At 41.5% G+C, this 13,871-nt stretch overlaps 1 protein-coding gene across 2 annotated transcripts; it reads left to right on the top strand.

Annotated features, from left to right (window-relative positions):
- The first annotated feature begins 11,112 nt into the window (after positions 1-11,112).
- LOC124291932 (synaptonemal complex central element protein 2-like) lies at positions 11,113-13,025 on the top strand. Of its 2 annotated transcripts, none has more exons than XM_046729017.1 (3): positions 11,113-11,206; positions 11,774-11,981; positions 12,471-13,025. In XM_046729017.1, the coding sequence occupies exons 1-3, from the start codon at positions 11,187-11,189 to the stop codon at positions 12,651-12,653; spliced, it is 411 nt and encodes a 136-aa protein (XP_046584973.1). In that variant the 5' UTR covers positions 11,113-11,186; the 3' UTR covers positions 12,654-13,025. The 2 variants fall into 2 exon arrangements, with proteins under 2 accessions (XP_046584973.1, XP_046584974.1); XM_046729018.1 differs by having other exon boundaries at positions 11,160-11,203.
- Positions 13,026-13,871: the final 846 nt, after the last annotated feature.

Here is a 13,871-nt window from a genome sequence, read left to right as displayed (position 1 = left end):
ATGTGCGTATAGTTACACCAGGAGCAAATTTGCATGTGCATAGGCGGATCCAGAGGTGGTGTGTGTGTGTGTGTGTGTGTGTGTGTGTGTGTGTGTTGCAGTGTGTGTGTGTGTGTTGCAGAGGTGCGCACCACCCTCAACCCTATTTTCCCTGAATGTTTATTAAATGATCCATGAAACCGGGTGAAAATGAAGTGTGCATTCTCCCTTTCTCAAGAGTGTGCTAAGCTGTATCCGCCCCTGATGTGGTCTGTAACAGGTGCAAATATAAATCTATACATGTGCAAATCTACTTACGTCAATGTTGTGCATACGAGTAGAAAATTTCTTACAAACGATAGTCTGATTTCTGGCAAAGTGTTTTGTTTTACCCCTTTCACTCTGTTTATTATTATAAATATGAAGAATGGTATTCTCGCTTATTTCTGAAAATCACTTGAGACAAATATAATATGTACGATTCATCTCGCAGCTGGAAATATTATAATTCACTTATTACATTCTTCAAATAACCAGGGAGGGTATATATGTCGTATACAACCTTGAAATAAAGCACATTTTGATTAAATCTTCCAACACATTTGATCGAGGGAGTGAAGATATTGGACATCGTTTATCAATCTTTTGCAGCTTCGATCACATCATTAGATCGTCTCCGGGAAGTGTAACTGACAGGTTCATTATTCACATCAAAGGAAATCTTTCCGTGAAACAACACGTTCGAGACACTTCCCGCCATCAGATTACTCCATGTGCAGCGCCAGAGGGCGTTATCAGATCACGGAGTGGCGAATAGCCTCACGTAAAGTCTATGAAAATGTCATCACACACTGAATGCAAGGAATTAACCCTCTATTTTTGTCTGATTGTGATTTCACATTGCAGGCGATTCTATCACCCCGCTATTTAATTTTAGACAAGAATCGATATATTGTGGCGAGTTAGTTATACATAATGCTATGCATTGTCGAACGTTTGGTATATTTACCACTTAAAATGGCAGTTGACCAGATGACCCCACCTGTCTTTTCACGATGTATATTATAACATGAAGACTTTTAATGCAAATTCGAAATGAAAATTCATAAATGTAAGTGGGAAATCCAAAATGTGTGTGCCTTTTACGTACATGCATACGCTCACATACATGTGCGTGTTTGTTAACAGTTGAGATACCCATGCATAAAGGCCTAGCATGATATTGCAAAAGATTAAATATAAGTAATAAATGTATTTCTCCGCTAGCTGTTGACAGATACAGTAGTTGTTATGGAATTAGGGTTTCTAACGGTGATGTGCCCCTTTGGTGTAGGATAATGTCTTCCACCGACTACATCAGGGATGGTAGTACACTGTTCTGGGTCAGCTACAGAACGTCTGGCTGATGACCCCGATACCGATGGCCACGTTATCAAGTCAGATGTTGTCCCAGCCTGCTGCTGTACCTGTATGCGCACACCATCGGTGTCAGGTGACACCACACACACCATCGGTGTCAGGTGACACCACGCACACCTGAGACACTACATTACATGTTGATTAACCTACACAAGGTGGGTGAGTTTAACGCCGCTCTGCGCTGTATTTCAGTTATGTCATGGCATGTCAGCTTGAGTTAAGAGAAAACCCCGAAGTGACGCAGGTTTTCAACATTTTCCACATTGGTGAGACCTAAAATATGGTGTTGATAATCCAAGAACCAGAATCACGTCAAATCTGGGATTCGAACACACGATCATAGGTTTCAAACACGTCTAAGCATAACACGTCTCTCGGGGTATCCATGATCCCGCGTTACGTGAAGACATTTTCACTCTGGATATACAACCAAGGCCTGTTTTGGAAGCGTGGCTACTTCCGCTACCAGCTGAATATTGTTAGCACCGATTTTGCTGACATTTCCACCGCTATTTTATTTATTCTATACATCCACTGTAGAATTGTACTACCTTTGAAATTTTTATTGTCCCTCTACTGTGAAATTTCTTGTGCCGTCTATTGCCAGTCATATGCATTGATTTGTCAAGTTAGTTAAGTTCACAATACATAATACAATATAACGGTTCACAATACATACATACAATATAACGTTTCTTAGTTGTTTGTAGAGTTCAAAAATTACAATTTTGCTCTTTTTAAATGATTGTTCTTACAGAATTTAGGGTCACTTATGTCCTTTAGAAACTGACGTGAATTTGCAAAATGACGTATTCCTTCTCGACCGCTGACCATCCTGTAAAGTGCTCCTCTTTATTTTGGAAACAACCGATAATGACACCCGTTACAGGTCACGAGTGAGTGAGTGAGTTTAGTTTTAAGCCTCACTCAGCAATATTCCAGCTATATGGCGGTGGTGGGTAAATAATCGAGTATGGACCAGACAATCAAGTGATCAAGAGCATCAGCATCGATCTACGCAAATGGGAACCGATGACACTTGCCAACCAAGTCAGTGAGCCTGACCACCCGATCCCGTTAGTCGCGCACGACAAGCATGGGTTACTGAAGATCAATTCTAACCCGGATCTTCACGGGTCGACATGCCATGAATCATCCGAACACGACAAGATATCATAGTCTGATATGTCGTTCATAAAACATTGAACCTAACAGTAAGTGATAGGCAAGCGGGGTTCGTACAACTCAAAGAGACGTTCTCAGTGACAAGGCTAACGAGTAATGCGGGCTTTGTGTTCTTGTGGTTGAGTCGACCATTGGCAACACCCAGTTGTCCATTCTTTAAGACCCCGCCCTGTCCATTTGCGTGTGGGGCAGGCTGAGTAATACCCCCTTCACACTTGAGGCGGAACGAGCCGGAATGCTGTCGGAATGAAAATTCCTGGAGATTCCTGGAAATTCCAGCTGCATTCTAAAACTTCACTCCAACTATTCGTGCCAATTCTTGTAACATACCCGAATGTTTTGAACATGTTCAAAACTTTCGAGGTACTTTCGGAGTGAAAATATATCGAACAGCATTTGAAGTGCATTCTAAGTATTCTTACTGCATTCTAAGTGCATTCTAAGTATTTTGAACGTATTCGAGGGAGAATAGAAAAAGCAAGCCACTTCAAATCCTGTAAGAATGTCCCGAATGCAACTCGAATGTACTTCGATTGCTGTTGGAATTTAGGTGGAATATTCTTCAAACGTATCGGAATATTTCGATTGCAATTGGATGACAACTCGAATGTACATCGAATGCACCTCGAATACAGTCAGAACGTCCCGAATGCTCTTCAAATGAGCCCTGACGTCACCAGAACACCGCCTAATCGCATAAAAACGTAGCGGTAAAATATTGATATCATTGTTTTTAATTGAAGCAAAAACACAAAAAACCCACCCCAAAACACCCGCGAAGGACAGTCATTCAACTAGTGTAAAATGGGAAGTACATTTAATTGAACGTAGAGAACTCAGAGGACACAAATTGACCGGTAATATCACAACACATTAATATGTCTTATATTTTTATAAGAAACCTTATCAATAATAAAATGTCAGCAAATCGAATGTCCATATTTCACTTATCCATCAATCATCCTGTTCTGCCAGGGCACGGCTCCAACTGGGTTGTTGAAGTAATGCTTGAGGATCTCCCGGTGCTTCTTTCCAGCCTGGGTGTCTCTGGTTCCTCCTGAAACATCTTCAAGCTGCGCAAGTTGTCTCCAGCCTCTTGCCACCACGTTGTGCTGCTCATCCTCCTCATCCACCATGCCATTGTGGAAATTAGGATAACGAATCCTCATCAAGTTGTGCAGGCAGACACATCATTCAATGATGTCCTTCACAACGGACGACCTTGGCAGCATGATGATGAAGAGGATTTGCCATCTCTGCGCCATGATTCCAAATGCATTTTCCACAACCCGTCGGCCCCTGCTGATCCTGTAGTTGTAGATTCTCTCGTCTCTCGTCCTCTGATCATACGTTTTCATCAAAGAAGGTCCTTATTCCAAAGGCATCACCTTCCAGAATAAAGCATGGCATACGCTATTCATTTTGGTGTAAGGGGAACGAGTCAGGGAATCCTATGCTCCCATCTTCAAGATAATCCTTGAGCTCGCACTCGTTGATGATCTGAGCATCAGACATACTTCCGTAAGCACCAACGTCCACCCACAGGTACTCGTTACTTCCATCCACAAGGGCCCTTGAGTACCATAGAGAAGAGGCCCTTGTAGTTGTGGTATAATGAGCTGCTCTTGGCAGGTTTCCTGCCATCTAAAGCTCCTACGGCATGAGGAATATTCAACCTGTTTCTGAATACCTCTTCAATGGGTGCCCATTCTTCTTCTTGTATTCCTCCACAATGGCCTTACATACTTCTGGGATGATCAGGATGATTGTGTTCCTGTACATGATGCTGGGGGTACCTATCACCTGAAGACAGGAACCTCAATGTGATGGCTAGCCTCAAGCCTGGAGGTATCGCCTTTCTCATATATGTATCCTGCTCCTGTATTCTTGGCCCCACTCTCTGCACCAACTCACCAAACATGGCAGGTTCCAAACTAAGATAGTTGAAGAAAGACTGCGTGTCCTGAGTGTCCTCCACTCTGCGCTTGATCTTGTCCATGCATGCAGCCTTGTGTAATGTCCATACAGAATCCTCCTTTCCTCTGTCAGCCATGGTCTGGAATCTCCTGGGTCCTATCCACATCTCTTTGAATCAGGTCTTGCTGGAGGAGAGCAATCTGGAGCAACGCAACATGGTCCAGGGGGGTCCATACTGTATTGGAGTTGAGCAGAGACTGATGAATAGTCCAGATTCAACAGGTTTTTATACCCCATCGTGGAAAATTCCGGCAGCATTCTTGATGCATTTCGGACATTCGTGTTGCATTCTAAGTGCATTTGAAGGACATTTGAAATATTTGAGCTGCATTCTGTTTTAATTCTTTAACATCCGATCCATATTCGGGGGACATTCCAAGAGGGTTCTGAATGCATTCTATGTAAATTCGTACAGTATTCGAGTTACGTTCCAACTGAAATTCGAGTGCTATTCACGCGGCAATCGAACCGGACTCGTACGGCAGTCGAATTTTTAAAGTATTCTTAGTGTATTCTAACGGCATTCTAATTATTCGAGGCGGACTCGAAGTGCGTTGTAAGACTTCCAACAGCCTTCTTACAAAGCTGGAATAAATTGTTTATTTTGACATACTCTCACGAATGCGGTTGGAATTTTGAAAATATTCTTTTTCTGGCTGATTCTCCTTGATTCCTGTCAATTCGAAATTAGTGTGAAAGAGCCTTAAAGTTTGTTTTGTTTGTTGTTTAACGCCACACTCAGCAACGTTGTTGAGATTGTGAGTATCCTTCCTTGTAAGTTGCCGATTGACTTTGACAGTTGAAATATCCTTGCTTATAACTTTATGGGATATAAAAAGGAGATATTATTGAAAACTATCGCGCAAATTAACAAGTACGGTTTTATATACTGGTAGGCCGTACAGATAAATTAGAAATGGTTCCCGATGTCATGGAGAAAAGCATAGCGGTAACAGTTGGATCATATATTTTTGAATGGATGGTGTTTCGAATACCAAAAGCTACCAAGTCAATGCCTCGTTGTTGTTGTTTTTTATTGTCAATCAGATGGTTTTATTTACACGCTTTAGGGCCAACTATATATGTCTCTTATACGTAAAAATAATACCACCATACGTGTGATGAAACAATGTTATTAAGAATTCATGAGTTGGTGAACGCTGAAATCCGACGCAGTACTCGAGATTGGACCACCAGATAATACTGTGACTGACTGCACAAGTTGACAATGATGACCCAGTACCTGTTCTTTCCCGCTTGACAGTTGAAGTTAAAGTTAACAAAAATCATTTACATTTTCAGCTGTGTATTGGGCTCTTGGTGACATTTCAACACTATCATGGCTGGGTCCATAATGAACTGGCTTCCCACATTCTACTTTGAGGGGAATCGAACCGTGCTGTGGCAGCACCTTAAATTGTGAGCCATCCGCCCTGTGTTGAGGGGTTTCACCTAATACCACCACTCCTATGCTGTCTGAGGTGAGACCACTTCTGCGTGTCCCATCGGCAACGTCCTGGACGACGATGGAAGACAACACCAATGCCATACATTCAATCACGGCATAGACACGAGGACGGTAGCCCGGGATCTACGAGAACAAAAACAAAAAATTCCCGAACAGAAATACGGTATTCGTCATGTAAAAGAGCACTGCTCCCCGACCAACCTTTAGACCAGCCAGTCTATAACAATTTATTACGGAACCTCTAGGAAGCAAGGCCAGAGTCTGTAACATGACACCCAGGGGTCAGCAGTATTGAATCAACATCTGTAGTCAGCAACATTACGCCAGTCTCGCGATTATCTGTCAACAACAGTACAATAATATCATGCCGATCTGTAGACAGCAACATTCGACCTATATCATGCCGACCTGTAGGCAGCAACATTCCACCAATATCATGCCGATCTGTAGACAGCAACATTACACCTATATCATGCCGATCTGGAGACAGCAACATTATGCCAGTGTCACGATTATCTGTCAACAACAGTACAACAATATCATGCCGATCTGTACACAGCAACATCATGCCAGTGTCACGATTATCTGTCAACAACAATACAATAATATCATGCCGATCTGCAGACAGCAACATCACACCTATATCATGCCGATCTGTAGACAGCAACATCACACCTACATCACATCAGTCTGTCACGACAGCAGCATTACACCTATATCACACCAGTCTGTAGACAGCAACATTACACCTGTACCCGATCTGTAGTACATCACACCGATCTGTCAGACAACAGCATTATCCTATATCACACCAGTCTGTAGACAGCAGCATTATACCTATATCACACCAGTCTGTAGACAGCAGCATTATACATATATCACACCAGTCTGTAGACAGGAACATTACACCTATATCACACCAGTCTGTAGACAACAGCATTATACCTATATCACACCAGTCTGTAGACAACAGCATTACACCTATATCACACCAGTCTGTAGACAGGAACATTACATCTATATCACACCAGTCTGTAGACAGCAACATTACACCTATATCACACAACTCTGTAGACAGCAACATTACACCTACATCACACCCAGTCTGTAGACAGCAGCATTACACCTATATCACACCAGTCTGTAGACAGGAACATTACATCTATATCACACCAGTCTGTAGACAACAGCATTACACCTATATCACACCAGTCTGTAGACAACAGCATTGCACCTATATCATGCCCATCAGTAGGCAGCAACATCACACCTATAGCATGCCGATCTGTAGGCAGCAACATTCCACCTATATCATGCTGATCTGTAGATAGCAACATTACATCTATATCATGCCGATCTGTAGACAGCAATATTATGCCAGCGTCACGATTATCTGTCAACAACAATACAATAATATCATGCCGATCTGCAGACAGCAACATCACACCTATACCATGCCGATCTGTAGACAGCAACATCACACCTACATCACATCAGTCTGTAGACAGCAGCATTACACCTATATCACACCAGTCTGTAGACAGCAACATTATACCTACATCACACCAGTCTGTAGACAACAGCATTATACATATATCACACCAGTCTGTAGACAGCAGCATTATACCTATATCATACCAGTCTGTAGACAGCAGCATTATACATATATCACACCAGTCTGTAGACAGGAACATTACACCTATACCACACCAGTCTGTAGACAACAGCATTATACCTATATCACACCAGTCTGTAGACAGCAGCATTATACATATATCACACCAGTCTGTAGACAGGAACATTACACCTATATCACACCAGTCTGTAGACAACAGCATTATACCTATATCACACCAGTCTGTAGACAACAGCATTACACCTATATCACACCAGTCTGTAGACAGGAACATTACATCTATATCACACCAGTCTGTAGACAGCAACATTACACCTATATCACACAACTCTGTAGACAGCAACATTACACCTACATCACACCCAGTCTGTAGACAGCAGCATTACACCTATATCACACCAGTCTGTAGACAGGAACATTACATCTATATCACACCAGTCTGTAGACAACAGCATTACACCTATATCACACCAGTCTGTAGACAACAGCATTGCACCTATATCACACCAGTATGTAGACAGCAGCATTACACCTATATCACACCAGTCTGTAGACAACAGCATTACACCTATATCTCACCAGTATGTAGACAGCAGCATTATACCTATATCACACCAGTCTGTAGACAGCAACATTACACCTATATCACACCAGTCTGTAGACAGCAACATTACACCTATATCAAACCAGTCTGTAGACAGCAGCATTACACCTATATCACACCAGTCTGTAGACAGCAACATTACACCTATATCACACAGCTCTGTAGACAGCAGCATTATACCTATATCACACCAGTCTGTAGACAACAGCATTACACCTATATCTCACCAGTATGTAGACAGCAGCATTATACCTATATCACACCAGTCTGTAGACAGCAACATTACACCTATATCACACCAGTCTGTAGACAGCAACATTACACCTATATCAAACCAGTCTGTAGACAGCAGCATTACACCTATATCACACCAGTCTGTAGACAGCAACATTACACCTATATCACACAGCTCTGTAGACAGCAGCATTATACCTATATCACACCAGTCTGTAGACAGCAGCATTATACCTATATCACACTAATCTGTAGACAGCAACATTACACCTATATCACTTCAGTCTGTAGACAGCAACATTACACCTATATCACATCAGTCTGTAGACAGCAACATTATACCTATATCACACCAGTCTGTAGACAGCAACATTACACCTATATAACATCAGTCTGTAGACAGCAGAGTTATACCTATATCACACCAATCTGTAGACAGCAACATTACACCTATATCACACCAGTCTGTAGACAGCAGCAATATACCTATATCACACCAATCTGTAGACAGCAACATTACACCTATATCACACCAATCTGTAGACAGCAGCATTATACCTATATCACATCAATCTGTAGACAGCAACATTACACCTATATCACACCAGTCTGTAGACAGCAACATTACACCTATATCACACCAGTCTGTAGACAGCAGCATTATACCTATATCACACCAGTCCGTAGTTACTCATATAATATTACTAGAACGGAGTTTGGCCCTGTCAGTATAATCCACTTGTACTCCATGCTCCCTGTATTGAAATAAGGACGCATGGCGGAAGAACGGTGGTACTTGCCACTGCTATTTTCATTTTGACAGCACTATTTATTTCTGTGCATTGATGTATTTAGCAGGTTAACGTTAGTAAGTGAAGGAGTTGGTATTTAATTTCACATACGGTACATAATAAACTCTTTAAAAAAAGAAAGAAAAAAACTATTCATGCTGTTTTGGAGTTAACTTACTGAGTGCATATAACTCCTTCAAACAAGACATCTGCAGTCTTGAGGAATGTTTTGATACTCTTGCTGATGTGCTGTGTGCAGTTCTTGTAGTGTCTGAGGTGGCGGATTACGCTGGCGCAACCGTCGATCAAGAGTATCCCATAGATGTTCAATGGAGGACAAATCGGGTGATCGAGAAGGCCAAGGTAACACCTGACCGTTGTTTTCCTGGAGGATGTCCTTTCAAACACGCGCAACGTGAGGTCGAGCATTGTCAGTGGTAACTCTAGGTCGACCTGACCTGGGTCTGTATGTAACATTCCCAGTATTGTTGTATCAGGTCCATAGGTCTGAGATGGTCTGTCTGGACAAGCTGAAGTGCCTTGGTACCTCATGCTGCGACGCTCGTCCTTGTAAAATGCCGATGGCGTTGTGTCGTTGAGCTTTTGTCAGTCTTTTCATTCTCTTGTCGTCTATAGTGACTTAAAGCAATGCATGTGGAGTACCATTGATGTGGCTTTTAAAGCGTACAGCCATAGGCTTCAGCTCAAGGTGATACACAATTTCATGATGCACGTGCATTTCATGTAGGGTGCGTTTTAGCGATTCACTACAGACGTGAGTGTAACGTTACGTTTTTGTTCGTTTCTTTTTTCCAAAACGTTTTGTCGTCGGCAACCATTCCCCAACATGTTGGGATTCAGTATGGATTGGTTTGTGTCAAATATTTCCCTAAAATATTTTTTTTCCCTACGTATACCTTGCTTTTCCTATTTATAAAAAGTATAATTGTGATTCAAGCATACTAAATATTATTCGAATTAAAGAGCATTTTTGATCAATGTTCGTTTGGTGATGATTTCAACTTACCTAATTCGCATGTTTTATTACATTTTATATATCCATACTGTTAGACCAAATGGCCGACATTTTACGATTCCTTGGGGGGTGGGGTGGTGGGGGATAACTATCTCCATGTCATCTTTAATGTGGGAAATGCCCGAGAAGTCAACACATCTCCAAGAGGGCGTGACCATGTATATCCTCTGTGACAAATCTGCATATGTATTGGGATATCGAAAACATGTGTCCCGTAGCCCTACGTGCGGCGTCATCCCCGCCCCGTCACTCTCTACCCACTACCCAACGGCGTCATTCCCGTCCCCTGACAGACACTCTACCCACTACCCGAAGGGGGCGAACAGTCTGGTATGATAGTGAGAAACGAAATAATTGTGTTTTCTTAATGTCTTTTCAAATGATAGTGAGTGTGTGTGCGTGTGTGTGTGCGTGCGTGCGTGCGTGCGTGTTGTTCAACGCCGCACTCCTCAACATTGAAGCTTCATATGACGGCTCCCTGTAAATTTGTTTGTGTTAACTCTGCACTAGAATTCCCGCTGTCTATTAATAATCGACGAATCACTCAGTGATCGATAACATGAGCGTCGATTATGCAAGTGGGCATACATCAATCAAGTAAGCGGGCCTGATTACCCGATCTCGATCGTTACAATATCATTCACCTCAGTCATACATAAAATCTCTTCGTTTCTTTGCATTGCCAAACGGAGTGACAACCGGAAAAGATCATGCGTGAAGCTGCAGTAATAGCCTGATACGTTCCACCAAAATGAAACTCTTAGGTAGGAGCTAGAGAGTTAAGGGGGAATAACTCTGATCGATAAACTTTGAGCTCCTGACAACGCTTACAACGGAAGTTTGTCAGAGTACTGAGAATGGAGGATCAGCAGACGAAGTGAGTGTGTACAAATCCATCTTACTTTTTGTTATTTTCATCAGTAATTCATGTTATGGGTGGTATATTGATTTTGTAACATAGGACTGGAACGCTCAAGTGGTAGTTTTCTTATAAAGCTTCGGTCGAGAGATACTGTCTTACACGCAGACGTCTCTACTTAAAATGACTAATTTGACGTTCACATGCTTGCTCCCATTTTCTGGCTCCATATCATGTTCTGCTTGTACTAACGAATCATAAACTTGGTGGCAAATGTATGTATACAGGTCTCTTATGCTGATGTAATTTAAAATAATTTCAATCTGATTATGCCCCTTAACCATCACTCGTTTAAGTGACAGTTTGTAAAAAGCAGTCAGTGGCTAGGTAATTTTGTGGGACGATTTTCTTGAATGAGAAGACTGTGGTAAGAAACGATATTTTCAACTGAAATTCGAACAGATGATGAAATCTACTTTGAGGTGTATTTGCTACGGCTGTAATTACGTACTGATGTGGTAAATAACAGCGACCTCTACTCCATTTGGCTGGGGTTAACTCCGAATAACGGTTGTGTTTTATCAGTCCAGAACTGGGAGAACTGGACCCATCAGCCATGAGCTGTGTAAAGCCGGCACCACAGCAGTGTCTGACGACCAAGGTGGACGCCCTCAGTGACGTCACACGGGAGTCACTCCATTCCAGCGCTCAGAAAGTTGTGGATGATCTCAACTCCAAGAGAAAACAAGACACACAACTACTTTCCAACTTCAAGAAGGCCCTAAATGAGCAGGTGGATTAAAAAAACTTGTTCAGTCATGGTTTATAATTTTCCTTAAATTCATCTTCACTAATCAATTTCCAAACATACCTGAATTCAAATATTCACAAATGCTAAAGATTGGTCCATGCTTGGAAATATAGACGGAGAACAAAACAAATGAAAACATTTATTCATCTGCGCTTACTTTCATAGACCCGTTTCTTATAAAATCTACTGTCTTCCTTTATTTCCCCCTGATGATTTCAGGGAAGAATATAGGTACCAAGCAAACCATGATTGTCCACAATAGCTTTTAAATGGACCAGGTGGTCAGACCATGTGACTTTCTTGATTGCATGTCTTCCTATCCCGACTGCCTCATCTATGGTTATGATGTCAGTCAGTAGATTGTATGATTCAGACCTGACTATGTACAGACCCTTGTCATTTACCTGGAATGTTATCCGTCTTACTCTTAATGTGTTCCATAAACATGACATGTATGTGATATATTTTCAGATGGAAAGTGCTTGTAATCGCCTGGAGCAACACATGTTCTTAGGATATGAGAAGAGTGGAGGCCTCATTCAAGAGAAGTTACAGAAACTCTACCTGTGTCTGGACCGTATTGAGAAGATTGAATCTGAGCTACATGAATTCAAAGAAGCCCTGAAGATTCTGTATCAAGATATGCATTCTTAAAAAAAGTATCGGACTTTTGTGACATGTTATTTTCATACTAACCCTAATGACCAAAGATGGAATCTGTATCAGGAAAAGCATTGTTTGAAGAAACACATATATTTGCTCATTGTTATTAAAGCAATATTTTATTATGTTACAAAATTATTAAACCTATTGTTATGATTATATGTGTTGTAGGTTTGTGGTGTCAACTGTCAAAACCAGAAGGATAATGGTATGTAAGCCAGAAAGCCTAGAAATCTTTCAAACAAAACAAATGTTACAAGTTACATAGATTCGGATGCAATCATCAGTTACCTGAGGATTCTCCCCTTCCCCTTACAACAACCTCGCTTTTATTTTCGAACACTGAATAAATGAAGCCTTGAACCACATTTTGTCCATTGTTGGAAGAGAAACGTAATCATGGGGAAGACATACGAATATGGTCATGTATATTTTGGAGAAATTAATTATCCCAACACCCCGAGTTGATAAGGATTGCTGTACAGTGTACAAGCGAATGTAACCAATGTAATTGTTGTTTTGTTGTAAGCCTGCTGTTGTAAGGACCGTTGTTGGAGTACAACCAAGTTGTGGAATTCCTAAAGGAACATATAGGCAAAGAATCCATTTACGTCTATGGCCCAGCCTTCCATGTGATTCTGGAGATGAATGCAGCTTTGTTGTACAGAGTGTATTGATTGGCACCAAAAGACCCAAAAAGATGAACGTCTACTAGATCAGAGACTTTAGCTGTGCTCAAATGTATCTTGAAAACATATATATCCAAAGGTTTATGGTGCACTTTCATCTGTTGTGTAATGCCACACACAGATCGGTGACAGCTATATGACGGCTGTCAATAATTACGTATGGCGGAACTAGTCGGTTTCATAGTTCTAGCCCACAGACTCAGATCGGACCCAATCAATGCCTTGGGAGGGAATTAACAGCTGCTCTTTCAGTGGCATTTAGAACCGTGACAGACACACAGACACACATGGACAGAATGAGAACAGAAAGACAGACTTTAAAAGCATAAGCAACAGAGTCATTGGTTACAGTTACAGGGTTTTATGTGATTGATAGTCAAGACAACTACTCTGTGATATGATTTAACAGCATTGTCCATACAATTTTCTGCATTGCTTCACAAACATATTTCGCTGTTTCTTTGTATGAGTATACTTTTAGCATTGACATCTTTAAGTAATATAATTTCTTAATATACTG

Source organism: Haliotis rubra, unplaced genomic scaffold (assembly GCF_003918875.1).
Source record: "Haliotis rubra isolate DU_JTF1 unplaced genomic scaffold, ASM391887v1 Scf502, whole genome shotgun sequence".
NCBI classification, from domain to species: domain Eukaryota; kingdom Metazoa; phylum Mollusca; class Gastropoda; order Lepetellida; family Haliotidae; genus Haliotis; species Haliotis rubra.
The sequence above is the reverse complement of the archived record's forward strand: the minus strand, read 5'-3'. Positions and strand labels throughout refer to the sequence as shown.